This window comes from Anolis carolinensis, chromosome 1 (genome assembly GCF_035594765.1).
Source record: "Anolis carolinensis isolate JA03-04 chromosome 1, rAnoCar3.1.pri, whole genome shotgun sequence".
NCBI classification, from domain to species: domain Eukaryota; kingdom Metazoa; phylum Chordata; class Lepidosauria; order Squamata; family Dactyloidae; genus Anolis; species Anolis carolinensis.
This window is the reverse complement of record NC_085841.1, coordinates 33482773-33502588: the sequence shown is the minus strand read 5'-3', so window position 1 is coordinate 33502588 and position 19816 is coordinate 33482773. Positions and strand designations below refer to the sequence as shown.

At 39.9% G+C, this 19816-nt stretch overlaps 1 protein-coding gene across 1 annotated transcript in view; it reads left to right on the top strand.

Annotated features, from left to right (window-relative positions):
• The window catches only part of ush2a (usherin), a 617513-nt gene that overhangs the window by 190648 nt on the left and 407049 nt on the right, over window positions 1-19816 (top strand). The window contains exons 27-31 of the mRNA XM_003216022.4: window positions 3727-3861; window positions 9365-9634; window positions 12629-12832; window positions 12936-13016; window positions 15575-15760. Coding sequence (XP_003216070.2) covers window positions 3727-3861; window positions 9365-9634; window positions 12629-12832; window positions 12936-13016; window positions 15575-15760 — 876 coding nt within the window. The remainder of the gene's footprint in view (window positions 1-3726; window positions 3862-9364; window positions 9635-12628; window positions 12833-12935; window positions 13017-15574; window positions 15761-19816) is intronic.

Here is a 19816-nt window from a genome sequence, read left to right as displayed (position 1 = left end):
TAGACACAGCCTGTATTGATTCAGGGGATCACTCATTTTGATATGGTAGTTCCACAAGAAATTAGAATGAATTGGTTATCCTTTTATGTGTTAACTATGTGCTGACTCATTGTAGCATTATGGCTTCAGCAGTTTGTAGACTGAAAGTGTCAAAAACCAGTTTTACATTTCTTTGACTGGTAATATGCATACCTCCAAACACTTTATTATGACTTCAATTCTGTTTAATTGCATTCTGATTCTTCTCATTTTCAAAGAATTATATCAATACAGTAAACAATTTGTATCTTTTGGGATTTGGTACCAGGACTACTTGTGGATACTAGGGGTGTGCAAAATGGCAGAAATCTGTTCTGTTTTCATTTTGAATTTCTGGTGTAGCCCGTCTGTTTTTGGGAAGACTCCAGAAGATTAGGAATCCATTTGGATTCATAATTCGGAACCCTGAGTTCCGTTTTTGTTTTGGTAAGAATTGGTCAATTGGTGTCAATGGGGAAAATGTAGATGCTCATTCCTCTGTCATTTTTACGGCTACCGGGATGAAACTTGGCATACTTGTAGAACATGCTTAGAATAATAGAATCTAAGAGTTGGAAGAGACCTCATGGGCTATGGCGCAGGCTGGAGAGCAAGCCAGCTGCAACCAGCTGTAGTGAATCACTCTGACCAGGAGGTCATGAGTTCGAGGCCCACTCGGAGCCTATGTTTGTCCTGTCTTTGTTCTATGTTAAAAGGCATTGAATGTTTGCCTATATGTGTAATGTGATCCGTCCTGAGTCCCCTTCGGGGTGAGAAGTGCGGAATATAAATACTGTAAATAAATAAATAAATAAATAAATAACCAGAGCGTGGACCACCATGGCCAAGTCAGACCTCCCAAGGAATGGACGCAGCTGGCGCACGAGTCTTAGTTGTGCAAATGCTCCTCTGGCCACCGCTGAAACCTGGGGCTCCAGGCTCAGCAATGACTCCAGGAGAACACCCAGACTGCAAACCTGCGTCTTCAGGGGGAGTGCGAGCCCATCCAACACAGGCTGTAACCCCATTCCCTGTTCAGCCCTACGACTGACCAGGAGGACCTCTGTCTTGTCTGGATTCAATTTCAATCTGTTCTCCCCCATCCAGTCTGACACAGTGGCCAGACACCGGTTCAGGACCTGAACAGCTTCCTTAGTAGCAGGTGGAAAGGAGTGACAGAGCTGGACATCATCTGTGTACAGATGACACCGCACTCCGAAACTCCGGATGATCTCTCCCAGCTGCTACATGTATATGTTGAACAACATGGGGGACAGTACTACGGGACCCCACAAGACAACGGTTGTGGGGACGAGGAGGAGTCCCCCAATGATACCATCTGGAAACGCCCCTCCAGGAAGGACCGGAGCCTCTGCAGAACAGTACCTCCGAGCCCCATCCCAGCGAGGCACCCCAGAAGGATACCGTGATCGGTGGTATCGAAGGCCGCTGAGAGGTCCAGCAGAATTAGCAGGGACACACTCCCCCTGTCCAGTTCCCGGCGTAGATCATCGACTAAGGCGACCAAGGCTGTCTCGGTACCATGCCCCGGCCTGAAGCCAGACTGTGCCGGATCCAGAAAGTCAGTGTCATCCAAGAATGCCTGGAGTTGTGCGGCCACCACACGTTCCATGACCTTGCCCAAAAAGGGAAGATTGGAAATAGGCCTATAGTTATCCAATTGAGTGGGGTCCAGTGATGGCTTCTTCAACAGCAGTTTGATCACAGCCAGTTTGAGGCTTGCTAGAAATATGCCTTCCCGAAGGGAGGCATTCACCACCACCTTCAACCACTCTTCTCTCACCAGCCAGGATGGGCAGGTGTTTAGGATGCATGTGGTGGCCCTCACCTCTCTGAGCACCTTGTCCACATCCTCGAGTAGAACAGATTGAAAAGAATCCATCAAAATGGGACAAGCAGGTGCCCGTGTTACATCCCCGGAGACTACCGTTAATATGGTGTCAAAGCCAGAGCGGATTGAAGCGACTTTGTCCGCAAAGAACCGAGCAAATGCTTCACAGCAGGTTGCCGAGTTGTCAGGGATCCCATCCACAGGGGCAGGTTATAACAAACCTCTGACAACTCGAAACAGCTCCGCCGGACGGTTCTTTGTGGATGCAATATTAGCTGCAAAGAAAACATTCTTTGCAGCATCCATTGCCGCAGCATAAGCCCTAAGATAGGAGCTCAGCCGTGTTCAGTTTGACCTGCTTGGCTCTGAGCGCTACACGTCCTCTAGTCCCTTCTTCTTTTGCTTCATTGCTGCCAGCTCCTCAGTAAACCAAGGAGATGTTTTAGCTCGGGTACTCGAGAGGGGACGTTCCGGAGCGATCATGTCTACTGCCCTGGCCACCTCCTTGTTCCAGAGAGTGACCACAGCATCGACAGGGTCATCAGCCGAGGTGGCGGGAAACTCCCCAAGAGCCGTCAGGAATCTATCCGGATCCATAAGTCTTCTGGAACAGACCATCTTAATTGGTCCTCCACCCCTGCGGAGGTTGGGGGCGCAGTGAGCCTAAACCTGATCAGGTGATGGTCAGTCCATGGCAAAGGAGCGATGGTGAGCTCCTCCACACCGCCACCTTCTTCCCATCCCTGACAGAAAACCAAGTCAAGAGTGTGCCCAGCTCTGTGGGTAAGGCCAGATACAAGTTGGGACAGCCCCATGGTTGCCATGGCGGCCATGAAGTCCTAAGCCACCCCGGAAAGAGTGGTCTCAGCATGGACATTGAAGTCCCTCAGCACAATAAGCCATTGAGACTCCACTGCCAGGCCTGAGAGCACCCCCGCTAGCTCAGGTAGGGAGACTGTAGTGCAGCGGGGTGGTCGGTACACTAACAGAATCCCTAAACTGTCTCGGCTCCCTACCCTCAGATGAACACATTCAAACGAGGTTGACTGCGGGATGGGGCACCTGGTCAGGGGGATAGACTCCTTATAGACCACTGTGACCCCTCCTCCCCGTCCTCCAGATCTTGGTTGGTGCTGCACGGCATAACCTGGTGGACAAAGCTGGGTGAGATTGACACCCCAGCCTCATCCAACCAGGTCTCTGTTATGCACGCCAGGTCTGCCTGCTCATCCAGGAATTTTTAAAGGAATTTTCTCTTTCTCCTTTGGAGAGGAGGAGACAACTGTCCTGCAAAGACAAAAAACAGGGAATTCTGGGACTTGAACTCCAGGACAATGAAGAGGAAAACCAGGAGGTGATTGGCTGAGACAGACATGTAATGCTGCAAATATGGCTGTGCTCAGCCACATCATGGGGACCACGGGGATATAATGCTGCTTCAACTATGGAAAAAATAGTTAGAATATAAAAGAACCTAACAAACTTTTCCCGGAATTCCATCGGGGGGGAGGGCTGTTTTGTTCTGTTTTGAGTTTGTTTTGGCCTTCCATCGTTTTGTTTTGGCAGTTCATATCTACAAATAATTGATTTTGGCCAAATTTGGCTGAATTCAGAATTTACGGCCAGAATTTTGCACACCCGTAGTGGATAGGATACCAGATCCATGGATGTTCAGGACCCATTGTATACAATGTCATAGTGAAATGGCACCTCCTATATAAATGGAAAAATAAAGATTTGCTTTTTGGAATTTTTATGTCTGTCGATCTTTGAATATGTGGGTGCAGAATCCTGGGGTACAGAATGCTGACTATAATGATGTTTGATTTTTTCTCTTTCTTTTTTTGTTTTTTTAGGTTTCCTGGAACTCCATCCAAGCACTTTTCATGGTGGCCTGGACATTGAAATCTCCTTTACATTTAAAACAGATCTCCTGAATGGATTTCTTCTTTTCATTTACAACAAAAAGGGGCCTGATTACATTGCTGTAGGTTCTGATTTTTTTGTTCTCAGAATGGTGATATATGAATTGCTATGCACAGAGGTAATTCCACTGATGCAGGAAACAACTTGTGGTAGGACAAATTTATGACAGACTATGTCCATTGTCGTATGGTTTCATTGTTTTGAGCTGGAAATAGATTTAGCTTCTTATCCTTCTTTCAGTGTGGTGGACAGAAGCTTAATCACAGTAGTAGTTTTATGAATCAGCTGTATATCCATAAAAACTGTTCATTAGGTCTTCGTTTTTTCACCTTAGGTATAGTGATATGTCCATAACCTCTATGACCTAATCTACTCTCCTGTATAGTTTTATAGCTAGAAAGAATAGTATTGTATTGATTTTTATCTCCAGCCATTTCACTATTGTACGTATTTCACTGTTAGGCTACCTAGTTTTCCTTGCTTTATACAATCATGGGATCTCGGACTATTAGAAGCTGAAGTTGTCTGAAGAGGCCATCGATTAGTATTTAACATTTCTTGAGTGCTAATATTCAAAAGTGACATGGTCCCTGCCCAAGTCCTAAACACATTGGCCCTAATTAAGATATGTTGAGACCAGAAAATACAGCAGGAGTGCTACTGTATATGAGCACTCTTCTCTTTAGTACAAATTACCATTCTGACAGTGTAGTTCAGGTTTGGCCTGGCTAATCATTCAGTGATCTGAGTTTTTTTCTCCAACTTTGTCTCGTCTTCTTATAGGTTTATCATGAAATAAATGGGCATGTTTCTAACAACTTTGATGGAATGTATGTGCTTTATACTCAAAGTACAGCAATACTCTCGCTCTACCTACTAACCTCCCTACCTACCTATCATCTATCTAATCTCATTTGAACAAATTTCACAATTCAGGTAGTTCATTGTTATGTGAGTTCACTTTATCCCAAATAACACTCTTCCAGAATTTTGGTTCAAACTTGGATATGGACAAAATTAGGTCACATCAAGTTTGCCAGATCAAGTTTCTGTCTTCTCCCATACCTCTCAATTTCTTGGTTTGTCAATTTGTACTGATTAATATATGTGCATTGGTAATATATTGTCAATCATATTTAAATTGCATTTTGTAATAATTTAAAATGATTCTGGATGCAGGAAGTCAGCCCAAAGCAAGACTATATTTTATTAGTCAAACAATGAAACCAAAATGAAATTCAACTTGATCACATATTGTCACAAATCTGCAGCACCAAATTTTCGTTTTTTGAATTTTGAATGTTTTCATGTTTTGCTTTGACCATTCAGTTCTTATGAACATTTTAAAATATAATGGTATCTAACTAGTTAATTAATGGCAAGTTGACAGCATTAAATACCAAATAGAATCACAGAGCTGGAAGAGACCCTAGGGATCATCCAGTCCAACCCCCTGACAGATAGAAATACACAGCACACTAATGTTTGATGGCCATCCAGCCTCTGTTTAGAAAGTTCCATATTCCAAATTCAAACATTTTCTTCCCATACCTTGATGTCTTTAGAGAAAACCTTTGCATGTAATATGTTTCTTTACTTGGAATGTTAAAACGTATGTTGAAAAATACACCTTCCCAGTGTCTTCACTTACTCCTATATTCCTTCTTTGCTTCTATTGTTTCCAAAAGATTAACTAGTTTTTTTCCACAATTTGTCTCTCAATTAAAATGGAAGTGAATGTTATGCTTAATTCTGGCATCTCCCAACTCCGATTGCCACAAAACACCTAGGTTCTCTATTTCTTCCCATCTCCAAATCAGCCATTAAATGACTAGTATAGTGTAGGTAAAGGTGAAGGTTTTCCCCTGACATTAAGTCTAGTCATGTCCAATTCTGGGGGTTGGTGTTCATCTCCATTTCAAAGCCAAAGAGCCAGTGTTGTCTATAGAAGTCTCCAAGGTCATGTGCCCGGCATGACTGCATGGAGTGCCATTTCCTTCCTGCCGGAGCGGTACCTATTGATCTACTCACGTTTGCATGTTTTCGAACTGCTAGTTTGGCAGAAGCTGGGGCCAACAGCCAGAGTTCCACGGATTTGAACCACTGACCTTTCGGTTAGCAAGTTCAGCAGCTCAGCAGTTTAACCCTCTGCGCTACCGGGGGCTCCTGATCAGTAATCTACCATGGGAAAGCACTGACAGGGTAGAAGTTGCTGTAAGAATACTCTGAATGATTGGCACTTGGAAGTCATTTAATAAAGAAGTCCTGTTTTAACATGTGGGGATAAATTAGCCAGTGCAGACAAAGATAGAACATATGCCACTATTTTTTTCCTATGATTCAGGACACTTGGGAAGCATAGGTAGGATTAAAAATACAACGGCAGGTAGTTCATGCAACTTGTGTCTAGTATTTATACATCATAAAGTGTTTCATTGCCATCTAGAAGCATCATTTACTTGTACGTATTTCTGTGCAGAATAATATTTGGAAATGCTGGGATGTGACAACACCAGGCAAGAACTGTGCAGAAATACCCATAGTATGTTTTTTTTTTTACCACAATGGGGAGGAAAGTAGTGAAATTATTCATCCATGCTTGAAAGGAGGAAATGGTCACACATTTACATCTCTACCCCCAAGATAACCCTTTTTCTGCAGAGCATCCCCTTGTACTTTTCTTTCCAATTCACATAAGCTTTGTATTTGTATAGACAGTGTGGGCCATAACTGCAGAGATACATGGGATAACAGGGTATATCACGTTTTCTTTTTGAGAGGTTTCCCCTCACAGTTCCAATTCTTGTGAATTATTATATTATTTTATTATGTGCAGCCAGTTTCTTCCCTTAACGGATCATAACAGATGGGATTATATGGTCTTTCTTGAGGAATAACACTATGCTCTCATTGGAAAGGAGTGTGTGACATCTCAATGACTGCTTTTGTATAGCTCTTGTCTTTGAATTCACAAGATAAAAGGACAAAGGGGGCAGAAAAGGGGGGGAGGGTCGGCCGGGATTGAGTTGGCAACTGGAAACACATGTTTGAACAAAATGTTTTGGTCATTTTAACCAAAATGATCTACTCAGATATCTAGTAATATTATTTTATATGGACACATAAGAAAATGATTGATATTAAACAATTGTTTCTTGAAGAATAAGATACATATGATTTTAATGTATTGTGTTTAATTTGTATGATCCCTTGTGTTATATTATGTTTATTTGGTTTAATCCTCAGTTAATTTTTTATAAGTTTAAGTTATATTGAGATCATTTTATTTTATGTTTATGGCTTGCTGTTTATCTGTTTTAAGCATTGAATGTTTGCCATTTTGTTATTTAGAAACTTCCTTGAGTTCCCTTGGGAGGAAAGGACGGGTTATAAATAAAGTGTTGTTGTTGTTGTTGTTGTTGTTGTTGTTGTTATTCAGTTGCTTTCTTTATTTCAGATAATAGGATTTCCCGTGGCCTTATTAATCTTTTAGTCTTATAAAGAACCTTATTTAAATGCCATTTCCACCCTGCACGAGACAATTTAGAATCTCAAAATATACTTACCACTGCATCCTAAACAAGATGCATTGCTGACTATTTAAATCATGCCAGCAATATAACTGGAGAATGGATATTTTGATAATGTGTGCTTGTAGTAGATAAACTGACTCATATATCTACCTCCTTCCCAATATTTTTTTTACAAAATCATTAGTTAGATGTTTACAAAAATAAGCTAGAAATGTTAGATCAGTATGTATTTTAATATGTAAAATTCAACTTATTCCTCAATTTAAAGCTAGCTTAAAATGGTTTCATGGAAAGTTTCAATGTTCTTCTTGTATAAATCTTAATAAGAAAACTGACAAATATTTTTTTTTCTATTTCCTAAATGTAAACAGCAATATTTTATAGCAGTTTGGTGTCAAGTTAATAATGGTCATATGTTCATGTTAATGCAAATGAACATTCATTTGCATTAATATTAAAAATATAAAGCATAAAGCATGATGCTTCCAAATTTTAAGTGCTGTTTATGACATTAATGAGACAAGTTAAGCAAGAAATTAATATTTCTGATGAAATTAATGGGATTTCTGAATGCTAATTTCTGATCATGCTTTCAATTTTAAAATTATCTAGTACTGATAGTCAAGCTGTTATATTTCTTAAAGGAACACCTCCCTCCCCCTAATGAAAATTAAATTTCAAAGCTCATGCTGAAATAAAGCTTCTGGTCTTAAAAGTGCCACAAAACTTTTGTAGCTGTTATCCAGTTTTCAGTTACTATTTTACTGTGGGCTTTAGGACTTGTATAAGCTGGCAAAGAAATATAGGCTGCAGTAAGTCTACCCTGAGTCCCCTTTTGGGTGAAAAGGGTGAGATACAAATATGTGAAATAAATAAAATAAATATTCCAGACTCACCCAAAAATAGCTATCCCCATGATGCACAGTAGCTTCTGGTGAGCATTCCAGAGTGGGTTTTTTTTTGTTTTGGTTTTTGGGGTTTGTTTTGGACAAAGTCAGGAAATAATCCAGAATTTGCTGGAAACTATAAAGTATCCCATTACTTTCGGATATAACAGGCCTAGCCAAATTGTAGCCCTACAGATTTTTCTGAATGCAGTTTCATCATCCCAAACCAATACTATGGAGTTCTGAGAGTTAGTATTCAACAATATCTGCAGGGTTACCCTTCACTTGCTTCTATTTACATGCTTATCTGGAGTTAATTCTGAGTGGGCTTAGTTCTGAGTAAATCCACATAGTGGCATCTTTCCTCATTTTTCCATAGCATCTTGAGACTGAGCTTATAATGATTTCTCCCAAACAGGCAGTTCAAGAAAGTATCTCTATGGCTCATACCTCAACTATGAATCTCACTGATTTCTTTGTAGTTACTGTTTTGTAAAAAATATTATTATGATTATGTTAGGACTACAGTAGAGTCTCACTTATCCAACATAAACGGGCCAGCAGAATGTTAGATAAGCGAAAATGTTTGATAATTAGGAGGGATTAAAGAAAAACATATTAAATTAACATCAAATTATGTTATGATTTTATAATTTAAGCACCAAAACATTATGTTTTACAATAAATCGACAGAAAAAGCACTTCATTACACGGTAGCATTATGTAGTAATTACTGTATTTATGAATTTAGCCTCCAAACATCACAATGTATTGAAAACATTGACTACAAAAACACTGGCTACTAACAAATTGACTGCAAATAAAGATAGAATTGCATAAAATGAACTTACAGTAACAACTTTGTCAGAAATTAAATGCGTAAAAAGTTCAGTCCTTGCTGCCTAGAGAAACAGTTGTGGATCTGGGCAGGAGGCAGATTGCGTTGGATAATCCAGAACGTTGGATAAGCGAATGTTGGGTAAATGAGACTCTACTGTAGTATAACCTCTGAAATGTGGATGAATATTGTTTTGGTAAACTTTGCATGTAATCAACTGCTTAAATTCATACCATATATTTGCATTTATTTTCTTTTTGCTGTTGCCAATCTTTTCTTTTCTGTTTCTTTAACCACAACCTACAGGCAGAACTAAAAGGTGGAACCCTTTCTTTTTGGCTAAGAAATGGCATTGCTTCTACCCGTGTGAATCTCTGGTTAGGCTTGTCCTACTGTGATGGAAAGTGGAATTCGGTTGTTTTGATAAAAGAAGGACCCCGAGTTTCAGCAAGTATGAATAATATGATGGAACATGTTGTGGAACCTGGTTTAGAGCAGCTATTTGTAAACTCTCCAGTCTACATTGGAGGAGTACCAGATGAAGTCCAGAATGCCTTTAAAGAGCTGGGATTAGAAGAAGGTATGTTCCAATAAATTGCTAGGAAAATGTCAATGGTGTATATAGTGATAGGAAATGTTCGTGACTTGCATCTACAGTGAATGGAAAGGTTACCTCCATTTGTAACCTACTGTTTCATGTGGACATGTGGGTGTTTCAGTGTAAGCCTCTAGTCTTGCAATGAAAGAAGTGATTATTATGAATTTCCATTATTCCTGAAGTCTCCAGATCACTTTCCACACAATTCAATAGTTCCCTTCCAAATTCTCTAGCTTTTGGTAAGGTGCAAGGCTTGCTTGAGGAGGAGAATTCAGTAAAATTCATATTTTAACATCATCAAATTGATACTCAGATCTTGGACTCAATCACCATGGATCTGATTTAATTCAAAATGTTTGTATTCAATTAAGATGAGAATACATCAGACAATTCATACTCAGCTTCAAATTCCAAAATTGATACATACCACTAATTGCCAAAAAGCTTATAAAATGTTGATTGTAACAGCTTTTGAAAATGTCTTCCTTTTCATATTTTTATGGGCTTTCTTTGCATTTTATTGCTGATTGATATTTGTGGTACGTAATAAATTGCAAATTTGGATCTTCTTAATTTTTGCTTCCCTAAGTGTCCATGCACATATACACTTTGTAACAAAATTTAGAAAGGTTTTATTATAGGAATTGCTTTGGGAAAGGCTTCTTTAGCTGGGAAGAATGGTTGGAGTTGTTCAAGTCTGCACATTTTGACAAAATAGGCATTTACAAATGTGCCCTGAGATTCATAGAATGATAAAGTTGGAAGAACTATCAGGTCCAACCCCTTGCTCAATGCAGGAAATCCAATCTAGATCACTCTAGCAGGTATTTTTTTTAATAAACCTGAAGAAGGAGACCTCACCACCTCTCTAAGAAATTGGACCCATTACCAAACCACTCTCATTATTAAGAAGTTCCAATATTCAATCGAAATCTACCGTCCTGTAAATTAAAACCATTAAACCCACCTCAACCCTCTGAGGCAGCAGAGAAAAGGTCTGTACATTCCTATGATTTTCCTCTGCAAATTATTTCCAATGCAAAAGCAATAATTTGAAAAGCAGTACTTATTTCAAAACAAAGGGATGATATAGAATACACCCACCCACCCATTGACATCCAGACCCTTTCAAACTACACAATTATAGTGCTATGTTTTCACTTTAGCCATAGTAGCATCCCAAGAAATTCTGGGATTTGGAGTTAAGGAAAAATATTTAAAGTTCAGTGCCAGAGCATTCTAGCAGTTCACCAAACTGCAAACCCCAGGGTTCTGTAGTTTGCAGCCATGGCAATAAAAACAGAATCATAGCGCCATAATGCAATAGTGTTAAAGATACCTGTCAAAAGTCAGACGCCAATTAGAGAACAAAACAGAGTTTATTCAAGAAATAGCCTCAAAATTAGTCACAAACATAAAACATGGCTTAAAACACTTAACTTTCAGTCTTGTTAAGCAGTCCAAACAAAAATATGACAAAAAGTACGTTTTAACAAATAAACCGGATTATTCAAGCAAATAATACAGATTTAACTAAAGGTTCTTCAATTCAACTCAAAACGTTCTGAGTTGGCTTGGAATAAGCAGCCAAAACAAAGCAAAGACTTAGAAACTCCCCAAAGTCCCAAACTAGTGAAACAAACTTAAAGCCCCAAACGGGAACCCAAACTGGGCAAAGGAGCTCTCCACTTAGAGCAACTAGTAAACAAACTTGGAGGCTGGTGTGAAAGGGAAAGCGGCTCCAAGCCGCTATGGAGGCCAGCACCAAGCCGAGGAATTAAAGGGGCAGAGCAAATAGGCGTCGTCAAACCGGTCCAGAGTCGAAACAGGAAAGGCAGCAAAAACTCGCTACAGGAGCTCAAGCAAACACCAGGAGCCCAAGGAGTGAAGAAGAGAGACGTCATCAGGACAGTCCAAGGTCTGGAAAGGAGACAGCGATGGGGTTGAGAAACAGGCCAGGAGTCAGGAGCTGAATCAGAACTCCACACAGCTAATGCCCATGGGTCGGGTGTCCCAAATTCTTCATCAGAATACCAATCAACCTGCCCACGCCCAGCTCCATGCACACCTGAGGATCCATCCTCACTCCTCCAAGCAGACCAAGTGGGGTCTGCTTCTGAAGATACCCAAGTTTCCCCAGTGTCAGCAGTATCCATGGGCCCCGATTCCTCCCCAGGCATCCCCGGTGCCCGTGCCCAGTCAGTGCCCACTTCTTCAGCCACCACCTGTTCCCCAGCATCCATTTCTTCCACAGACTCCCCATCTGAATCTTCCTCAGAAAACTCCCCATCGAGGTCCCTAATTCTCTTTCTGTGCAAATCCTCCAACGAGCCCTCCTCGCGAGGGTTTTTCCTTCCTCTCCTGATTCCACCACTATCATTCAGTCCCCGAAGGCACAGTCACAATACCTGCCCCAAGTTAAGGATTGCCAAAGTAATATCACTCTTCTGATTTTATATAATAATAATAATAATAATAATAATAATAATAATAATAATAATAATAGCAATTTTATTTCTTACCCACCTCTCCTAATAGCTTTTATTTCTTACCCACCTCTCCTTTTCGAACACAAAAAGCATATGCATATTTGTTTAATGTTAATAGTCAAATTAGAGTAAAGGTATTTAACCTTAAATAACATAAATGGGGTTTCCCAAAATCAGTTATTTTGCATTTTCTGTATGTTGATATTTATCATTGTACAGTGAGAAGTACCAAAATTAAGGCTTTTGTTTTTCGGTTTTATTATTATTGTACATTTTGGTGTATTGCAAATTCAACAATGTCTGCTCTGTATCAGTTTAAGTATTGCTGTTTAGAGAGGAAATTTTTTTTGCTCAGATGTAATTTGAAGTTCAACATTTACATCTAGCTGTCCTTATCACTGAAATGTAGCGCTGCAAGAAGCGAAACATGATTCTTAATTAACCACTGAAGCCCTTTATGTGATACTAATCCCTTACTATTTGCTAGGTTTTGGTGGCTGCATGAAGGATGTTAAATTTACACGAGGTGCTGTCGTTAACTTGGCATCTGTGTCCAGCAGTGCTGTCAGAGTCAATCTGGATGGATGCCTATCAACTGACAGTGCTGTTAACTGCAGGGGAAATGACTCCATCCTAGTGTACCGAGGAAAAGAAAACAGTGTTTATGAGAGTGGTCTACAACCATTTACAGGTAGCGCATCGGCCCCTTAATTCTACAAACAGTTGCATGATTTTAGTTCACTTTGTGCTAATGTATTCCAACATTGAGATCCATTCTCTTTCTTGCCCTTAAGAGTATCTGTACCGAGTAATGGCTTCTAATGAAGGAGGATCTGTAGCTAGTGCCTGGAACCGTAGTCGCACAAGAGAAGCAGGTAATTAACATTTCTGATTTTGTCTCCATATCAGTTCTTTTGTTATGTTGCTTACTGTATGCCAGGGCTGTCAATTTTAGGCTCTCAGTATAAAAAAGGCATCATTCTTCTCAGTACATCTCATTGAAATATAAACAACTTTTGAATCATGCCTATCTATATTTTCTATATTTACCCGAAACTGCAAGTCTAAGAACACAGTTCTGTGCTCATTGAGTTGAATGGGTCATATCACATATCCAACTTTGTGTCTTATTCATAACTGAGGAGGCACATATTAATCATATGTTTATTTTTGTTGTTATATTAAATAATCCCCCCCCCCCATTTCCCCCAAGGTTGAAATTCAAGAATGCTTACAAATTATAAAATGGTCCTTATACACTATATTGTTATAGCACTATTGTTCTATTTTCACTGTTAAAGCTGCATCCTATGGAATTTGGAGGTTTATAGTTTAGTAAGACCTAAGAACTCTCTGGATGAGAGTTCTTAAATGCCCCTTCCTAAACTGCAAATCCCAGCATTTTGTATGATGTTGGCATGGCAGTTAAAGTGGAATAATCTTTTCAGTCAGACTCCAATAATATTTGATGAAACCTCTCCACCTTAATGAAAATAGAGTGAAGAACCATGGATCTAATTTTAATATTAACAATTGCAGAAGGAGGCAGTGGGCCTCCATTTTTCTGTCTTAACCAGTTTTATTATTCCCTTTCCAGCATCCATTTAAAATATAAGATTGTTTGACATGAGCAATCTGAAATTTCACAGAAAAGAATTTTCTGAAAATTATAGAATATGTTTTTTTGCCAACCTCAAAATTTAGAGAACAAACTTCCCCATCTCAAAACATTCAGGAAAACTCAACTTCTTTCAACTTTTGTTTGAGCAAGCACAGTGTGCAATTTCGAAGACACTTTAGGTGTTCAACCCATCAGATTTCATTTTTCGCTTTTTTTCTATTCAGATGTGACACTAAACTATTTTCTTCTCTGATCATATTAACTGTTTTACTATAGTAAGCGTTGTTTAGAATTAGTAAAATTCATGAATTGCTGCGGGGGGGGGGGGGGTAATTTTGGTATTTGACCTCATTTATATCAGGCCTCTCTGCAAGTTGAACCATAATATACTTCTTTGTAGCAAAGCAGAGTTTTGACTTGCAAATGCCCTGCTTATGCAGTTTAATGCCACCATGTGGTTGAGCATCCCTAAGCGAGCAAGTGCGGCCATATTTTTGTCCTAATTGTCTGACCAGAGTAAGATAGACCATAAATTTATATTTACAATCTGACCACACCACAGAGCAGCTACATGTTCCCAAGGGCTCGAAAATAATTGCACTATTTAATTATTTTTGAGTCAGTTTTGTTGTCTCCCCTATGAGAAGACCATCTGCTATACAGTGCCTTACCTTGCCCTGTGATACATTTCAGAACTAATAAAATCAATGTATTAACGTAGTATTGTCAGCAACCTGACGCTTTGTGAGAAGATCGCATTGTTGCTTCCAGAAGGAACTGTGGCCATTCAAAATGTTTGAAATTTAACATAACATACTCTCCTTCCTTCTGCTAAATGATTTTTAAATGAATCTAAGAAATAAAGACATACAATGAGAGGTAGTTGATGCTGAAAGACTATAAGCTCTCTGGGGTACACATGCCCTTATGGCAAAACCTTCATCCATCATTCTGCTGTATGGAGTTCCTTGGGTCTTTGCTTGGCACCTACTGTTCACTCATCAGTGATTAATCCATTTCTTCTTGCATATTCACCTGATAAAATTTCATCATACAATTAATAATAGTTCATTGAAAATAGGTTGCTGCTCTTAATAGGGTTAGGCTTAAATGGGCTGGGTTTTATAAATTCTTTCACTCGTTTTATTTTCTTTAATTTATTATTTGAACTGACCCATAAGCAAATGGTTTTAAACACAAAGCTTTGCAAAATCCCAAGCTTTCCTATAAGAACATCTTTCATTACTTGTAAAACTGTAATGGACAAACACCTACATATAATTTAGAATTGAATTATTATTAAGCATTAAGTTTTCTAATTTGATCTTTTAACTTTCATTTCATTTGGGGCCATTTCAAAATATAAAAAACCCCTGATGCATGTTTAAATTAGATTACATTTTAGCAAGAGTCAGTGGCTATTTCAAGATGAAATATCAAATACCTGTTTGTAATAATGTAATTATTTGATCTTACATGGCGACATCATTACGTTTGAATGTCTACAGTCCACCTACTTTTCTTCTGAGAGATGCTTCAGTACATTTGATACATTAAATGTGTTTTTGAAAACCTGAACTAGACAAAGAAGAATGTTATGTAGATGGAGTCTGAATGGTTTTGAAATATAGCTAAAACTGAATGGCTCAAGATGTGCAGTCATATTAAATCAATGCTGGAAAGTTACAACTCTAATAAATTGTATTTATGCTAATGGTGAATCTGATTTACTGCAACTATTAAAAGTGAGGAATGGGGCAATAGTCTTCTTAGGACTGCTATTTTCTCTCTTTCTATCTTATCCTTTCACAGTCCCACAAAATGTGCCAACACCCTCCAGAGTTCACTGCATAAATGGCTACAGTGCTGAGGTTACATGGGATGAACCAGCTGAGGTCAAAGGTGTAATTGAGAAGTATATTCTGAAGGCAGCCAGTGAAGATGGTACCAGCATATCTACTGTCAGTACAGAGATTATGAATACTAGTGCATTCACAGGTACCAAATATAGGCTTTAAACAATCGTTTTTATTTGCCGGGGATGAACAATTGTACACATGGAATCTGTAATGTGTATGTGTGTAGTGTGATGGTGTGTATGTGTTGGAGAGGGGAGGAAACATTTCTAGTGCAGTTAAGGAGAAGAGAAAACAATATGAAAGAGTTCAAACTCTAACACAGTGATTTTCAACCTGTTTTGGACCTGTTTCAGATGTTTTGGACTTCAATCGAGAAATCCTAACAGCTGGTAAACTGACTGGGATTTCTGGGAGTTGTAGGTCAAAATACATAGATAGGACCCACAGATTGAGAACCACTCTCTAACAGGTTTGCAAGAGAAGTTACTTAAGCCTACCACGAGAAGGCTTAGAAGAAGAAGGAGAAGAAGGCTGACTGTGTATAGTCATGATGTATGTGGTGGCCTACTCTACTTATTAGTATATGATTGCATTTTACACAATTGTACACTTACTTTGCCAGATGCCAAAGCAAAAGTCCTTGGGATAAGCAAGCTAAATCCTAGGATTGGTGTGCTTTTCCTTGTTTTCTTCTTCAACTGTTCCATGACGTTAGTTCTGTCCTCTGTTCTATTCAATTCAGATTGAGGAAAATTTCTAAATTAGTTCTAGCATTGGAACTCTTATGGTCAGATGAAGTTCTGTTTTGTAAGCAAGGATTAAGCCATCATTTGAGTCAAATGTAACGGAAAATTGTTACCATGTGCGTTCAGATATGTGAGTCTAATATATTCTGACCTCTGCAATTGATTTAGGGTGCATCTATACTACAGAACTAATGTCATTTGACACCACTTTGACTGCGTAGGCTCAGTACTATAGAATTATGACAGTTCTAGTTACACAAGGTCTTTAGCTTTCTATGCTGAATAATGTTGGAACCTCACCAAACTGCAACTCCCACGAATCCCATGAAATGAAGTAGACAATAGAGATAAGCAGGTAATAACAGAGGTGCTTGAGGTTCCTGTTTTTTCAACTTTCAAGAAGATTCTTGTTGATTAATTAGTAGCTTTAAAGCAACTCTGCCCACTTCTTACCAACTTACAGATGTACGACAATCACATCATAAAGCTAGCTGTGTCCCTGCATTCAAAGTATTACAGTAGAACAGACATATTTCAAGGACTTTTCCGTTCAGCCATGCAATTACACCAATTTTACTTGCTGTTTACTTAAATTCACGTGAACAGATTTTTGTCAGCACAAATATTTGGGGAATGACAGTTCTTCTTATTGATATCCACAAGATAATCCTGAACAAACAGAAGCATTTTCTATTTATTGTTCACTCTTTCTCATTGATTCTGTTTTTGATTTAAAAGTCATCAGTCATCCTTTACGACAAGAGTGGGAAACTTGTGACTTCCAAGAAGTCATTGGACTGCAGCTCCCATCAGCTCTAGGCACATATTCAGTCATGTGGGATGATGAGAGCAATTACCTAGAAGGCCACCATTTGCCAAATCTACCTTAAGGGATCAGAAAAATATTTTTGAATGCAGAAAACATTTAAAAACTATCTTATTTAAACCTAGGCCACCTTAACAGGTCTGGTAGCTAATTAGCTGATGGGACTCACTGTGAGCTTCACTTTATTGCTGATATATTGTTAAATTTGGGGTTTTATGGGTTGCTACTGAAATTCTCTGGTATAACCTTGTGGGGAACTGGGTAGCTCCAGACAATAATTTTGGGAGTGCAATAAGCCAATAGATGACATATTGCCTACTTTTGCTCTAAACCTTGATTAAAATCAAAAGCGTATCCTGAGTTGTAGGGATGTTCAGTATTTTAAAAAGACTACATCATACAGCATAGGAGCCCCAGTAGCAAAGTGTGTTAAACTACTGAGCTGCTGAACTTGCAGGCTGAAAGGTCACAGATTCGCATCCCAAGAGCAGAGTGAGCGCCTGCTGTTAGCCCCAGCTTCTATCAACCTAGCAGTTCGAAAACATGCAAATGTGAGTAGATCAATAGCTACTACTCCGGTGGGAAGGTAACAGCACTCTATGCAGTCATGCCAGCCACATGACCTTGGAGGTGTCTACGGACAACATCAGCTCTTTGGCTTAGAAATGGAGATGAGCACCAACCCACAGAGCTGGACACGACTGGACATTAAGTCAGGGGAAAACCTTTACCTACACCATACAGCATACTATACAATGCCTTAAAGGTTCTAATTTGATATTCAAACAGAATTCTTTTGAAGTATTTTAAATGGTTAGAGCTGTTAGCAAAAGACAACTCCCTCATGCAGTTCTTCAGAGTCCCATGGTCTCTCCAGCTAAAATACCCTCTACCTCTCACAGCTAAATCCTTTATCTGAGATCTTTCAGTTTAAAGGAAACAGCTGACCAGTCCTTGTGAGGGAAAAATCTTAAAAGAACTTAGTATGTGAAAAGGGCATTTTGCACAGCAAAAAAACCCCCCACTTTGAACAAAATTGTGATGTCCCATGGACCCTTGGGCCGTGAACCTGACTCCATTGTGGACAACAGTGACGAGGAAACAGGTTTAGTGCCAATTCAGCAAGATTCTGCCCCGTTCCAGATGTTCCCTATTGACAATTCTAGTTCAGTGCTCATTAAAAAGGGCCTTGAAATGGAGCCTTCGCTTCCCAGTTCCCCTCCCTTTGATAGAAAGATGTTTGTGCAAACTAACAGACAGGAGAAAGCTGGCCAGAGACGAAGCGCGCGATTAGCAGCAAGGGAATCTGCTGATTAACCTATTTTCTCCTGAGAATCATAGAATCATAGAATCATAGAATAGTAGAGTTGGAAGAGACCACATGGGCCATCCAGTCCAACCCCCTGCTAAGAAGCAGGAAATCGCATTCAAAGCACCCCCGACAGATGGCCATCCAGCCTCTGCTTAAAAGCCTCCAAAGAAGGAGACTCCACCACGGCCCCGGGGAGAGAGTTCCACTGTCGAACAGCTCTCACAGTGAGGAAGTTCTTCCTGATGTTCAGGTGGAATCTCCTTTCCTGTAGTTTGAAGCCATTGTTCCGTGTCCTAGTCTGCAGGGCAGCAGAAAACAAGCTTGCTCCCTCCTCCCTATGACTTCCCTTCACGTATTTGTACATGGCTATCATGTCTCCTCTCAGCCTTCTCTTCTGCAGGCTAAACATGCCCAGCTCTTTAAGCCGCTCCTCATAGGGCTTGTTCTCCAGACCCTTAATCATTTTAGTCGCCCTCCTCTGGACGCTTTCCAGCTTGTCAACATCTCCCTTCAACTGTGGTGCCCAAAATTGGACACAGTATTCCAGGTGTGGTCTGACCAAGGCAGAATAGAGGGGGAGCATAACTTCCCTGGATCTAGATGCTATTCCCCTATTGATGCAGGCCAAAATCCCATTGGCTTTTTTAGCAGCCGCATCACATTGTTGGCTCATGTTTAACTTGTTGTCCACAAGGACTCCAAGGTCTTTTTCGCACACACTGCTGTCAAGCCAGGCGTCCCCCATTCTGTATCTTTGATTTCCATTTTTTCTGCCGAAGTGAAGTATCTTGCATTTGTCCCTGTTGAACTTCATTTTGTTAGTTTTGGCCCATCTCTCTAGTCTGTCAAGATCGTTTTGAATTCTGCTCCTGTCTTCTGGAGTGTTAGCTATCCCTCCCAGTTTTGTGTCGTCTGCAAACTTGATGATCGTGCCTTCTAACCCTTCGTCTAAGTCGTTAATAAAGATGTTGAACAGAACCGGGCCCAGGACGGAGCCCTGCGGCACTCCACTTGTCACTTCTTTCCATGATGAAGACGACGCATTGGTGAGCACCCTTTGGGTTCATTCGCTTAGCCAATTACAGATCCACCTAACCGTAGTTTTGTCTAGCCCACATTTTACTAGTTTGTTTGCCAGAAGGTCGTGGGGGACTTTGTCGAAGGCCTTACTGAAATCCAGGTAGGCTACATCCACAGCATTCCCTGTATCGACCCAACTCGTAACTCTATCGAAAAAAGAGATCAGATTAGTCTGGCATGACTTGTTTTTGGTAAATCCGTGTTGACTATTAGCAATGACCGCATTTGTTT